Source organism: Cervus canadensis, chromosome 3 (genome assembly GCF_019320065.1).
Source record: "Cervus canadensis isolate Bull #8, Minnesota chromosome 3, ASM1932006v1, whole genome shotgun sequence".
Classification (NCBI taxonomy): domain Eukaryota; kingdom Metazoa; phylum Chordata; class Mammalia; order Artiodactyla; family Cervidae; genus Cervus; species Cervus canadensis.
In genome coordinates this window covers 45,475,395-45,489,575 of record NC_057388.1, presented here as the reverse complement: position 1 = coordinate 45,489,575, position 14,181 = coordinate 45,475,395, and the positions used below count along the sequence as shown (strand labels likewise).

The 14,181-nt window shown below is 36.6% G+C and overlaps 1 protein-coding gene across 1 annotated transcript in view; it reads right to left on the bottom strand.

Moving 5' to 3' along the window:
• Window positions 1–5,491: 5,491 nt before the first annotated feature.
• PRKAR2B (protein kinase cAMP-dependent type II regulatory subunit beta) overlaps window positions 5,492–14,181 on the bottom strand; it is a 104,879-nt gene continuing 96,189 nt past the window's right edge. The window contains exons 7-11 of the mRNA XM_043463046.1: window positions 13,931–14,032; window positions 12,257–12,331; window positions 9,869–9,934; window positions 9,604–9,742; window positions 5,492–7,453 (exon numbers count right to left, since the gene is read on the bottom strand). Of these exons, the coding sequence (XP_043318981.1) occupies window positions 7,320–7,453; window positions 9,604–9,742; window positions 9,869–9,934; window positions 12,257–12,331; window positions 13,931–14,032 (516 nt within the window). The 3' untranslated portion in view covers window positions 5,492–7,319. The remainder of the gene's footprint in view (window positions 7,454–9,603; window positions 9,743–9,868; window positions 9,935–12,256; window positions 12,332–13,930; window positions 14,033–14,181) is intronic.

The following is a 14,181-nucleotide window of genomic DNA, read 5'->3' as shown; positions in this document are numbered from 1 at the left end:
AAGATATAAAATATTTTCACATACTCTCATTTTTGTCCATGTCACTAAAAAGAAGAGTAAAATTCTCTTGAGTTAGTTCAGTCATAACTGATTAAATGTCAGTGTTAGAATCTCTGTACCTTTAAGTGGACAATTAGTCCATCTTTGGACTCTCCTGGGAAGCTAAATGCTTACCTTGTGCACCTTATGTATATTTAACAGGAACCTCACTATTCATTTTTGGGTGACTAAGAATACCAGCCAACTTAGCCAGAACAAAGATCAAAGTACAAAACCAGTAAGATCTCCTCAGAATTCTTTACATATCTAAATTCTACTTCACTGAAATATATATAATTTTTTTACCAATTACTTATTATTTGTATATGATAAAATATAAAATGACATTTATATTTTATATAATATAAAATATTTTGGCTGGTAAAGAATCTGCTTGCCAATGCAGGGGACGCAGGAGACATAGGTTCCATCCCTGGGTCAGGAAGCCCCCCTGGAGAAGGCAATGACAACCTACTCCAATATTCTTGCCTGGGAAGTCTAATGGTCAGAGGAGCCTGATGGGCTACAGTTCATAGGCTTGCAGAATTGGACACGACTGAACCTGTAAGGGATTTTTATATATACTAAAGAACATTTGTTCATAACATACTTCCATGATAAAACTGACATTAAAAAATCAATTTTGGGAATTCCCTGGCAGTCCACTGGTTAGGACTCAAAGCTCTCACTGCCAAGGGTGTGGGTTCAGTTCCTGGTCAGGGAATGAAAATCCTACAAGCTGTAACCAAAAGAAAGTTCAAAAATAAAATTTTCTTTAAATATACTTCTGGTCAGTGCAAATACCATATACACACATACATATGCCACATACACTATGCACAAATATGTCGAGTTGTCATCCAAAATAAATGTCTTCAGCAATTTGTAAAATACTTCTGTTTTCATAAGAAAACATCCAATTCTATTTTGTTTTTTAAAAACTTGATAAAGCTTATTTAGGGGTGAAATTACTGTATTCCAACACAGTTGGCATACCAATGACTACTGGGCTAAGAAACATAGAAGTTAAAGTACATGGCATTGCTTAAATATTTAAAATATTGCTGTTCAAAATGTTAGAAGGTGAGCAAGCAAATGAAGTCAAGTACTCAAATTAGGAAATGGAACACAAATTTCGACACATTTTCTCTCATGTCTGTTTGGTATGCTAGGCCTTTCTCTGTGTATTTTCTTTTAGTTACCAGTCCAAGGTAGCTAGTTTTAGATAAAAAGCCATTAAGTTCACAGGAGTAATATGTACTTAAATGTGTGGTGTGTGCTCAGTCGCTCAGTCTGATTCTTTGCGGCCCCATGAAGTGTAGCCCACCAGGCTCCTCTGTCTGTAGGATTCCCAGGCAAGACTGGAATGGGGTGCCACTTCCTCCTCCAAGGGATCTTCCTGACCCATGGATTGAACCTGTGTCTCTTTTGTCTCCTGCATTGATGGGCGGATTCTTCACGACTACACTGAGCCACCTAGCAAGCCATTTAAATATGCTACACTTAACCTTTTTTTCTTACATTTACCTCCCTCCAAATTCACATTATTTCTTCCTTCTATATTTCTTATGCATCTTTTTGTCTGGTCCATATCATATGCATCATTTTGCCCAGGCAGTCAATAAATATCAGATACCTGCTGAACAGATGAATAAAAGGAAATAAGAAGATACATTTTATTAATAGATATGTTATTTTGTATGTCATAAGTTGCTTTAAACACTGACCCCATTAAATATAGATTCCGTATGCTTTGTATCACTTGCTGTGTCTACTCATAACCATTTTTTTGAGAACAGATATCATCTTACTCTCATAAGAACTATCTTGTAATTCGTTTTGATTCCCTTATGTACCAGTCACACAAAGGCAGGCAATATTTGTCTAATTAATACACTCTAGTTCCTTCAAATTACATAGCATATCATAATGCGCACTATAGTAATAAAAAAGTGGAGGATATTTCGATTCAGCTTTGAAAAGCAATTAAGAAAGAAAAGACTTGCCAAAGATGTCTTTATAGTGAGCACCTCTCCTAATTATTTGGCTTTTAAAAATGTCATTTGTATACATTTCAAGAATACAGTCATTTTGTAATGAGAGATTCACTTGTATTAAATGTCAGCCTTCCACCTAAAAGCGGCAGTGCAGTTCAGAGATCCAGGACTCACTCTCTTGTTCCTCAGCAGGACTGTGACCGTGGTAGGGTTTAGGGCAGAGATGGAAAATCAGCAGTTAGAAGCAACTTTATCCAAGGTTGTGCCTGAGCATATTTACCGCTCATGAACTCATTCAAAGGTTCTACTTGGTAAGCTTTTATCATGTGAAATATAAGACAATGGGGGTTCCATTTCTGGGTGGTTACAGTCAAAAGTGAAGGCAGCTTTTGTTATTTCAGAGTCCATTTCCAACTCATCGAGCTTCCCTGGTGGCTCAGTAGGTAAAGAGTCCACTTGCAATGCTGGAGACCCAAGTTTGATCCTGGGTCAGGAAGATGATCCGGAGAAGGAAATGGCAACCCATTCCAGTTTTCTTGCTTGAGAAATCTCATGGACAGAGGAGCCTGGCGGGCTACAGTCTATGGGGTCACAAGAGTCAGACAAGACTTAACAACTAAACCACCCTAACCCCCTGGTGCCTGGGGAATAAAACCATTTTTTTCCAGTTTTTCCCAAAGGCAAGTGCCTGATGCACAGTGAGACCGAAGGGGCTGGGAGCAGAGAAAGGTTTAGATTTACTGCAGGCCAAGCAAGGAGAATGGGCACCTCATGTTCAAAGAACCCCAAACTCCCTGGTGGGGTTCAGGGAAGAGTGTCTAAGGGCAAGATTTGGGGGGAGGACACAGGGTGTGTGACTTTCCACTGATTTGCTGGCGGTGAGGTAACAGGAATCTTGGGTTCAGCCTGAAGTTACCCTCCTCCCCCTGCGTGAGCGCCTTAGTTCCTGCAGAACTCAGAGATGGATCAGATGGTTATGAATGTACCTCTTCAAGGGAAACCACAATCCTGCCCTTCCTCTGCACTGTTATTTCTTCACTGCTTTTCCTTTCTTTTGGCATTCCTTTGTTTCCCTAATGAGTAACTTTGAATCTGCCCTCTGAAAATCAGGAAAGGTCTAGGAAGCTGAAGCTTTTTCCTACAAACAAGAAACAGGACAGGGAAGGTTTCTGTACCCCAGGTCCTGCTTAGTTTCACAACTGAGAGTAATAAATGCATCTACTTTAAAGTCATTTATAATTGGTACTAACAAAACATTTCATGTATTTACATGTTGCAGTGGCTTGAGTTTTTCAGGAAGATGGCAAGACCCAAGCTGTGGTTAAATCAAAATGTGGGAACACCACCTAAGAGATGGCACTTCATTTTTATGGCAGAGAGAGTTACCTCCGTAAGGTCCACCATCACATCTTTCCATATATAAACGTTTCCTTTCCAGGATTTCCTTAGCAACTTTAAATTTACAAACTTAAAGCATAAAAAGGGACAGAAAGACCCAGATCTGTTGGTCAAAAAAAGTCTTCCTTGGAAACTCTGTACACATTTGTCTATATACCAGGCTCAATTGCATCATTATTCAGAGAATATGAGTGTGGACAAAAATAAACATTTCAGTAAACCAAATGTTGCCTGCCCTCAAGCCAGCAGCCACTGCAGTCACGCCTGCACCCTGAGAGGAATTCAGGATGGAAAAAAAAAACAGGATAATACTGGCCCTAGATGGTTAACATGCATATCAAAGCAGTAATTTCAATAAACCAAGACTCTTGTAAACCCCAACACACAGAAAACCACTAAAATCTTTTAACTTGAAATATCTCTCTTTGTGTGTGATTAGCAGTGATCTTTTGATATCTGACTACTTTTTTTTTTTTCGTCTTTTTCAGCAAAAACTCCTGTGTATCCTGGCTCCTCCCTTACCTCTTTGAAACAGTCCCTCAGGGTTATTTGAAAGGCTGTTTCCCCAGGCTATAGTCCTCAGTTAAATTCCCCAAATATAAATATATCTCTCAACTTTTAGGCTGTTTGGGGCTTTTTTTTTTTTTTTTCTTTTTCCCCAGTTGAAGTATGAAGCCAAGAATTGCAGGGGGGAAGCAAGAGAATCACGATTGCCCATGAGTTCTGCCATGGATGCACAAAGTAAATGATTTTGGTGGAGTCATAGATTTTTCTCACTTACACAAATGAAGTGATTTAACTTCTTGTAGTGACTAATGGGCACACAAGTCCTCCACAAACACCTGGTTTACCTTACTCCTTTCATTTCCGTAATTCATTTTACTTTCAAGGTTTTTTTTTTTTTTTTTTTTTTTAAATACCCGTAAAGACTATTTACTAACAACTGTTTAGTTTCAGTTGCTCAACCAGTTTTGCCGCCTTGAAAAGTATCCTGGAGCAGGTAAGAGTTTGTCTCAACTCTTGCTCCAGTTTCTTATCAGAATTCTTTCTGATACTCAACATGAGGCTGTACCTCACACATTTATTTTAGAAGCCAGCATTCCTTATTATTCTATTTTTCCCTTATGTATTTTCTGCCACATGTGTTAGTAATTCTATTTCTCCCTTAGTTATTAACATTTTATTTAGATTTGAAACTCTTTTCCAGTTGTTTAAGCTGGATAGTACAGCTCATCCAGATGTGTTACTTAGCACTCTAGGCTTATACATTATTAATGTTCTTTAAGAATGCCAAAGCCCATCTAGTCCTTGTTGGAAATGTAACATTTCTTGAAAAAAATTAGGAAAAATTATATTCATATTTTAAAGATGCTTTAGAAAGAAAAAGGACTCAGCACTTAATCCTACATATTGTAATAAAATCCAAAGTTCCTTGCTTCATGCTGTATGTTTCACTTGCAGAATTTTAAAGCATTTTAAAGAGTCTGCTAGCCAGGTTTGTAAGAAGAAACCAAACACATTCACACAGCATGTGTCCCAGGTAGTGTTTTATGTTTATACGCACCAAGCCCTAGTTTGTATCAACAGGACACACACACACACATATAAAACAAAGAAAAGCACCTTTGTATTAAAATTGAGAGTCCTCCCAGAATTCTTAGTCATACATGAAGCATGCTTGAATGAGACATCAACAGAGAATTTCCAAACAGAAAGACTCTTGGTTAGTGATTAAACAGTGGCATCCCCAACTCAAACTTGTGGGGTTTTAATTACTTTAACACATACATTCCCTAGTTATCCAAACTTACTTGGTTATTCTAAATGGCTGGATGAGTCTGCAACATATCACAACTATCTATATCACATATAACCAATGGTTAAGATTTTTAAAAACCTCTTGTCCTACAGAACCACACTTTCTTGCTGCAAAGTGCCCAGATCTTACCTTTCTTTTCACATATGCCGTACCTCTGTCATGCATTTCACATAGTATAATGTGCACTATGGAAATCACAGTAAAGAAACAAGAAAAAAAAAACACCTCGATAATAACATTTTATTATAAAACTGTGCTTTATTATAAGGAAATTTTAAATATAACCAACAATACTGAAAATAATGTAACTGGCATTTACAGCCTTGGTCAGAGTTCTTTATTAAACAGGCATTTGTAGTTAACAATTAGCTTATGCAACAAAATAGGTAACTTGAAAAAGTGAAGGAGGTTGAAAATACAGAATGATGAACCAGGAATTTGGGGTTCTTTGTGTTTTTTCTTGTTCAGCAGACATGACTTTTAAAATCTGAAATATTATAGAAAACAAGTCTGCACGCAGTAAGCTCTCTTCCCGTGGGAAAGTTTGCAAAGTAGTTAAAACTGTCCTAAAATGTGGCTGAAGGTATACTTTACATACTTCTTATATATACATTATCCAATTCACGTATCTTATCATGTATATTTTCATTATACAAGCAAGACCAGAAACATTCTCTAATAAGACCACACTAGCCAAAGAATTTTTTTACCCATGTATATATTTCTTTGAAACATATTTCCCAAAATGAAATCGCTGATTTATAAGGGAACAACTGGTTAGAATTAATGTCTCTAGACACTGGGGTCACGTAGTCCTAGAACTCATGTGAGAGTATACTGCTTTGGTGGAATATAATTAATTCATTTTATGTAGCAGGATAATAAGCATTATCAAGTATCAACAAAAATCTATTCAGCTGAGTTCATTCTGCATTTGCAGAATGAAATGAATGCAGTTGAGAGTCTGCATTAAAGCAAGTGGCGAGGCCTAATGGTATACTTGGAATGGGCAGAAATTCCTTTTTATCCTTATATATGTTTTACTTAAAAGAATTTATTTCTCCCACTTTGGAGGAAACCCATGGGAGCAGATGTCTGCAAGGATTTTATTACACATGCCTAGTGAAGAACAAAGAAATATCTATGGGCATGTTGATAAGGACCCCAAATATTTTTGGTATAGGAGACTTTTTTTTTTTAGCATATATAATAAGATCTTAGGCTTTTAAAAGACAACAATTAAGTTTAAAGAGCATTTAAAAATATTTGTGACATTAACTGTCAAAATTTTAAAGAAAACAAATACAGAGAACTGCAAAAATGAAAAAAGGAAGCATAGATAGATGCTTTATGAGGAAAATAATGACCCTTCTTCTAAAGACGCTTTCCTGTTGTTGTAATGACTAAACTGCCTGTCCTTAAACCACTGGAGTATGTAGTTACTGACATTATACCCAAGAAGTCAAAAGGTACTTTATTGCAAAAATATAAAAGGTTTTAAAATTGCATATGATGTTTTATACCATTTCACCAATAGGCCAAAGCCAGCATATAACTTATCAAGCCAGAAAAATTAAAACAAAAAATGGTTAAATTGTACTTACTATATATAGTGGGTTGTAAAAAGAATGTGATGCCATGCTGTATAGCATGATTCACTGCCAAGTTCCCTTTTACACGGGTGTAGTCATAACACATCAATCTGAGTAAGTCAAAATGAATACACATTGCCTATGATAACATCCTTTAATTATCTTCTTAAACACAGATACTTTCAATATATTACAATCATCTGAATAAATCTTTCAGTCAAATCATAATTTTGTGGAGTAGAAAGTCATTTTATCAGTATGTTGATTTTTTTTTATCTACTCTTTAGAAAGTGATGTTAAAGCCTATTGACTATTAAATATCTATTCTGTTTACTGATACATTGTAAATGTAAAAAAAGGAAAAAACCTGAAATCACAGAAAATGCTTGGCATCTACACAAACACATTCTCAGTGGACTAACCACTACTGTGTAATTTTGTCACTAGAGGTCTTCTTGCTCCAATACTTTTACTTCATGCAGTGGGTTCAACAATATCCATGTTTGTTCCAAACAGGGCAACTAATTGCTCTTCATAGGTAGCGATGTTCCTTTTCATAATTTCCATGCAAGGTCCCAAAAGCCTTTCAAATGCTTGCACATCCATGGCTAAGAAGAGGGGAGAATAAAAGAAAAATAACATTCTTTACAAATCTGGAATTTCTAAGTCACTTGTGGTACCTGTTTCACATACGTCAATGAGGCAATGGCATTTTTGCATAAATATCAGATACAAGAAAAAGTCATAAAGATAAAAACATTCCACTTCAAAAAGGAAGCAGCCAGTGGCCCGTGGCCATATGACATTGTATTGGAAGTTCCTGATCCAGGTTAAAAGAATGAGGGATTGTTATGGCAAGACCTTGGAATTTTAAAAAATAAATTTGTTTTTATATCACCACGTTAGCAGTATGAACTCAAGGGTGGCAAGGTAGTGTTTTCTATCTTGTTTTCCCTCCTCAGGGTTTACAATGCAATGTTGTGAAGACCAAATGTTGCCTTTTATAATTTTTTTACTCTTTTATACTAGGGTCTAATCAATTCAAAATGGCAGCCCAAGTAATGATTTTGTCTGCTTCTCTAAGTATATGCTCTATGTTGCTTAGATTGCTTGTCTCGAGCATTTTTAAAAACTGAATGTATATGAAAATATGATCATACTATCATTGAAATACAAATTAAAATTCTTTTTTTTTTCGCTTCTTAAATTTACAGAACCAAAAAAGGCAGTGTTTACAATAGAGTGAATGGTAATTCTTACAGTGCTGGCAGCATGTAAATAAGTGCAAATACAAGTGATCTGGCAATAAATATCAAAAACCATAAAAAGAAAACCCACTTCCAAAAAGCATTTCTCAGGAAAAATCCTATTAAGTGAAAAAGTAGTATATGCATACACCCCCACAGAAAAGCTCTCCCCCACCCTGCAAAATGGAGCCAAAACTCAAAAATTATGTAACAGTGGGAAGTGATTAAATAATTCAGTGTGTATTTAACCAATGTTACAATTTGATATAATAAACATGAGAAAATGCCTAAGTTATAATGAATAAAAGAAGCAGTTTACAAAACTGATCTAAAAGTGAAAACCCATACAAATAAAAAGGATGATAAAGAATTATAATAGGATGTGGAAATTGCTGGGTGGTGGTGGTACTGGGAGACTCTTAGTTTCTCCCACCTTTCTGTATTTCTCAAATTTAATGTGAATATATATTTTATTATAGGAAAAAAGTAATGGGATTTCACTCACAGCATCTTTACTCCCTACTGTGTAACACCTCTACTCAGGGAAATTATCTGTCAGCTTCTAAATTTTTCTTTTTCATCCCAGTGTAACACTAGAGTATTATACTTATTTAAAACCATTTAAAAAACAACTTCTCTAAGAAAATTCTGGGGATACTTGCAAATCTTAACACTGAAGCTAAATTTATTCTACTGAACTGTGGATGAAGAGTACAGAGTAGCTAATTCCTTTTTTAAATGAATTTTTATTGGTGATAGTTGATTTACAATGTTTATTACTTTCTGCTCTACAGCCAAGTGAATCAGTTTATACATATACATATATCCACTTTTTTTAGATTCTTTTCCCATACACGTCATTACAGAGTATTGACTAGTTTTCTTAAAGAAAATGTCATTTGTGTTAATATCTCCTGAGTTATATTTTTCATTACTAAAATAAGTTATTTCTCACATATAAAATCTCTGCTATATATAGATGCCTTCCAGCTGAAGATGGCACTTCTGTTCATGGCATTTCTGTGTGGTACACAGAAGTAATAAACAGCCGGACAAGACTTTTATTGTGCTATGACAAACTTGAACTTTTGTTTCCTAATCCTAGGATGAGTAAGTATTCCTGCAGACATTCCAACTTCCCCTGCAGAACTTAGTATATCTTATAAAAGTGCTGTTTGAGGTTTTTTTTTTTTTTTTTTAGCAGAAATGGAACACAGTGCATGTTGTTCATTTGAAAAATTAGATGTAAAGCTTGGTACTCAGAATTCTTAACAACATACTAAAATGTTATTTCATGCCTATAAAAAAGAACAATATATATGTGTGTGAAAATTTTCTAAAAAGTTGGCTTCTACAAATTGGCTTTACAGTGCAATGAATCCAAATCTTGTATTTTGTTGGGACCGTAAAACCTGTGAACCCAGTAAAATAATCAGTGTGACGCTGAATACGTACAATGCACACAGAAAGATTTCAACTGGGGCAAGTGTGCCCTGGGCCGTGAGTCCTACCTAAACATTTGACGGTCCCGATGGCGTGTGCGGAAGCGGCTCGGGGCTTGTTCGTTACCAGAGCCAGTTCGCCGAAGTACTGCCCTCGAGAGCACCGAGCGATTTCAACTGCACCATTCTCCTCCACCTCTGACTTACCCTGACAAGGTGATGGAAAGTGTTAGCTTTCACTCAGCTTAAGAAAAACAGAAGTGAAGCTTAGTCAGGAGAAAAAAAAAAGTCTATTATGTTACTTGCTAATATTTCATGGATTTTTAGGACTTACCTTCCTTTTCATGGTAATTTTCACTTCTCCAGATTCTACAATGAAAAAAGAATCAGCCAACTCTCCCTGTCAGAACAAAAACAGGGGGTGAAAAATGCAACTTTCGTTGACAGCAATCCTGCTGCCCACCATACCTCTGAATTCAATCCCACGCCAGTTTATAGATCATCTCCTGAAAGGTGAAACTCCATGAAACAGGTTATGGCCCCTCCTAAGCTGAGATGTTATGATCAACAATTATAGTGTAACAATTTCATTTGTAAAATCATCTGAAATGATATACTATCTACTATAGCATTTCTGCTAAAACTCTCAAGAAAATATAGCAACTAACACCAAGGTATGAATTTTGCTCAAACTGCAGCCTGGATAAAGCACAGACACGGTCAGAAATGTGAGCACTGTCTCCCGGCAGCATCGCCTCTGTCAGCTGCTTCTATGCTGAGATGTGCCACGCTGGGTCGTTCCTAACCTACAAAGCCAGAGCATGCCAACCCAAGATAACCCAGCAGCTCCGCAAGTGGAGAAAGCAGACAGACTAAGCAGTGTGTGTGGGCCCTGATGCCTGCCCTGCAGGTGGCTGACAGCCCACCTCAAGGCCCAGAAAGACTTCTAAAAGAAAGCGTTGCCATTTCTAACTACATAGCTGCGTTTTCTTGTTTCCTTTTTTGAACAAACTTCCTTGACTTCCAGTGATGCCTTATGAATTAAGTAATGTAATATGAAAGATGACATTGACTTTCCTAAGCCTCTCAAAGTGATTCTGGAGAAACTCAGTTATTTCAAAACTCTTTACTACAATTCAAGAAATATAGTATCAGATGAAAAAACATCATAAGGAATGCAGAGTCTCCATTATACTATAGTGCAGACATGTATGTTTATAAATGCTTGAAAGACAACTATCTAGAGATACCTTTAATAAACTCAGTATACATATGTCTTTTCCCTTACCTTTTTATCAGGCTTTCTATAAGAGCTTCATGCTAAATATTCAAGTGTCTTAAATCATAAAATGTCTGTCAACTGCCATTAATTTCACTTTTAAAACATGCTCAAATTGCATGTAAAACTAATGAGTTAAGTTCCATTGTTTGTGTCAGTGTCAGTTTGCTACTTTTGATGTACTAGTGATACAAAATGCACTGGAAGAGATTGGGTCAAGAGCACATGGGACTTTTTTTTTTTTTTTTGGCAGCATGCCAAAAATGAATCTATAATTATTTCAAAATAATTGGAAAAAATCACTTCAAAAGTGCTCTATGCTTTGCAGTTTTTCAATTTGTATCATGGAATCTCAGCCTTGTTCTCTAATTTGACAGATTGGGGGTGGCAGTGGGGGAGGACTGACTGATTTACTTATTTATCTGCCTTCTAAACTAATTCTTTTCTCAGCCTCACAGACCTTGAATCTTGTTTCACATGTATGAAGAGACAACATTTTAGATAAATATTACAACATAGTATAATATTGATAGGAAAATCACAGAATTTGTTAAAAACCTATTTTTTTAAAGTCTTTATTGAATTTGTTACAAATTCAATTTGTTATAAACTGCTTCTTTTTTTTTTTTTTTTTTTTTTTATGTTTTGGGTTTTTGACCATGAGGCATGCAGGATCTTAGCTCCCCAACCAGGGATTGAACCCGCACCCCTAGCTTTGGAAGGTGAAGTCTTAACCACTGAACCACCAGGGAAGTCCCTAAAAAACCTGTTTAAATCATGCAGTCAATGCTTCAAACTGTAACTAGGAAATTAGTAGTATCATCGATATGCTTTTATCTGTAAACTTGAACCATCTCTATAAATCCTACTTCTGGGTAGGTCTGTTCTAACCAATATATGTGTGTATTGCTTCAGGTTCCAAGTGGGATTTGAGAAAAGCATTACGGGTTCAAGAGCATGCTGGCCCCCTTGGTGCCTGGCAGCCAGTGAAGTACATGGTGCAACGTGTCCCCTTCTTGGCTAATTTCACCAGGAGGAGGTTTCACCAATGAACCGATTGTGCAGAACTTTACACCTTCCAATGCACCTTCTGGGTCCTTATTAATAAATGCTATGGAACGATTACCAGTTTTTTTCCCTGTTATAAATGACATCTTAATTCTCTATATACATGTGACCTTCATGTCTGGTACAAATATAAAATTATGCCTAAATCCACTGGATGATTTAATATATATTCCTTAAGATTTAATTTAAAATAAAAACATTCAGATATCTTGATGGCTATAAATTAGGCCATTTTTAATAGATTTGGCAGGAAATAATTATATTAATCTATCACTACATACTAATTATGGACACACGAAAATTTTATTAAGACTTAGATATATAAGAATCTTTTGGAAAATAACCTCAAACTGAGCTCCATAAAAAGTATTATACCTGAGCAATGATTTGTTCTCCATCGTTGTATACTTTGGTGCCTATCACATCTACCACTTTCAGGCGTTCAGAAACCTATAAAGGAAAAAAGATAATACAGTTGACCCCTCAATGATATGGGTTTGAACTGTGCACAGTCCACTTATCTACAGATTTTTTCCAGTAAATATACATTTGCCCCTCCATACCCACAAATGTGGAACCCAGGGCCACGGAGGGCCTGCTGCAAGGGACTTGAGCATCTGCAGACTTTGGTATCCACCAAGGTCCTAGAACCGATCCCTGTGGAAACGGATGAACAACTGTATGAAACAAACTAATCAGGTAATCTTAACTATTTCATGGGTTTAAAAATAGTAGCCTACAGGCCAAATACACTGAGCAATGTGTGTGTTTATGTGTGTGTTTCTATTAATAAACCTAGTTAATATAAAAAGCACAATCGCTCAGTGGTGTCCAACTCTTTGTGACTCCATGGACCTGAGGCTCTTCTGTCCATGGGATTTCCCAGGCAAGAATACTGGAGTGGGTTGCCATTTCCTACTCCAGGGGGATCTTCCCAACCCAGGGATCGAACCCAGGTCTCCTGTATCTCCTGCGTTTGTAGGCAGATTCTTTACCCGCTGAGCTATCAGGGAAGCCCCATTATATGAATTACTTGCCAGCATTTTAAACAAATTTTTCATAAAAACTTGAATTTCCAGCTTCTCTTGAAAAATCAGAACTGTCAGCCACACTCAGCCCACATTTCCATGTGGCATAAATAAACTCTGGTGGACCAGCAGCTGTTTCTTAAGATGGAGCACATGCTCTCCAGTTTACCAAAGTCCCATCCTGGCTTGGTTTTCTTCTTTGTTACTTGCCTAGCTCTGAAGGCATTTGAATTTCCGGCTCTGACCTATTGTTACTTAAAGAGAGCTGCTGCTGGAGAAGATGAGCTGCCCATTATGCATTCTGAAATGAGGCCCAAATTTCTACGAGGTGAATACTGACAAGCCAACACAGGGACATGTCAGCAGGTAGGTCTGTCAACCCCAGGGATTCTGGCCGAGAGGCTAGAAGGATGGTATTGCTATCACTCAGGCGGGGAAGAGAAGGAAGGATGCTTGGGACATGTCGGTTTGAGATATCTTTTAGATATCCCAGAGGAAGTGTTAAAAATGCAGTCAGATAAACAAGCCTGGCATTCAAGGGTGGGGCCTTGCGCAGTGATGTCAATTTTAAGAGGCATCAACATAATAGACATTTAAAGCCAGGGGATTTGACAAGTACTGCACGGGAATAAGTGCAGCCTGCAAAAAGAAAGAGACCTTGGGATGCCAATTTTAAGAGGAAAGGAATACGGAAGGAGAGGCCAGTGAGGACATTCTGTGTTTAGATAACCTCTTCCTGTAAAGGCCACTGCCTACATTTATGTGATTAGTTTAAGTCTGCTTTTAGAAAAAGACCTTACATAAATCTGCTGTAGCTGCTCCAGGAGTCTATTATGTGTAAACAACAAAATAGATGCAGTTACAGACAGTAAAAGAAATATTAAGCTATTAAAACAATGTAATCTTTTCAAGTGAAAATATGGATAGATTATTATTCAAAGATACCTTCTGCAGAGCTAAGTATTCCTAACAAAACAGAAGCTTTTAAAGCAAAATAAAATAAAAGCACAAACATACTTACTTCCAAAGATTTAAGGAATGGCAGTGACTCGATAAAGCTTTCATACATTTTTCTCTTTTTGGCATTATTTTTTACAATTATCCTCCTGAAGGTTACCCTGTCCTAAAGGCAGAATATCAAATACGAAGACAATTAAAAGGTAGACTTTATGGGGAAAGAAAGTTTGAAGAGACAGTTTCATTTTATTCCCTGTAAGAAACAAACAATAATTGAACATTTTCAAAATAAAAGATTAATATTATTATACCTCT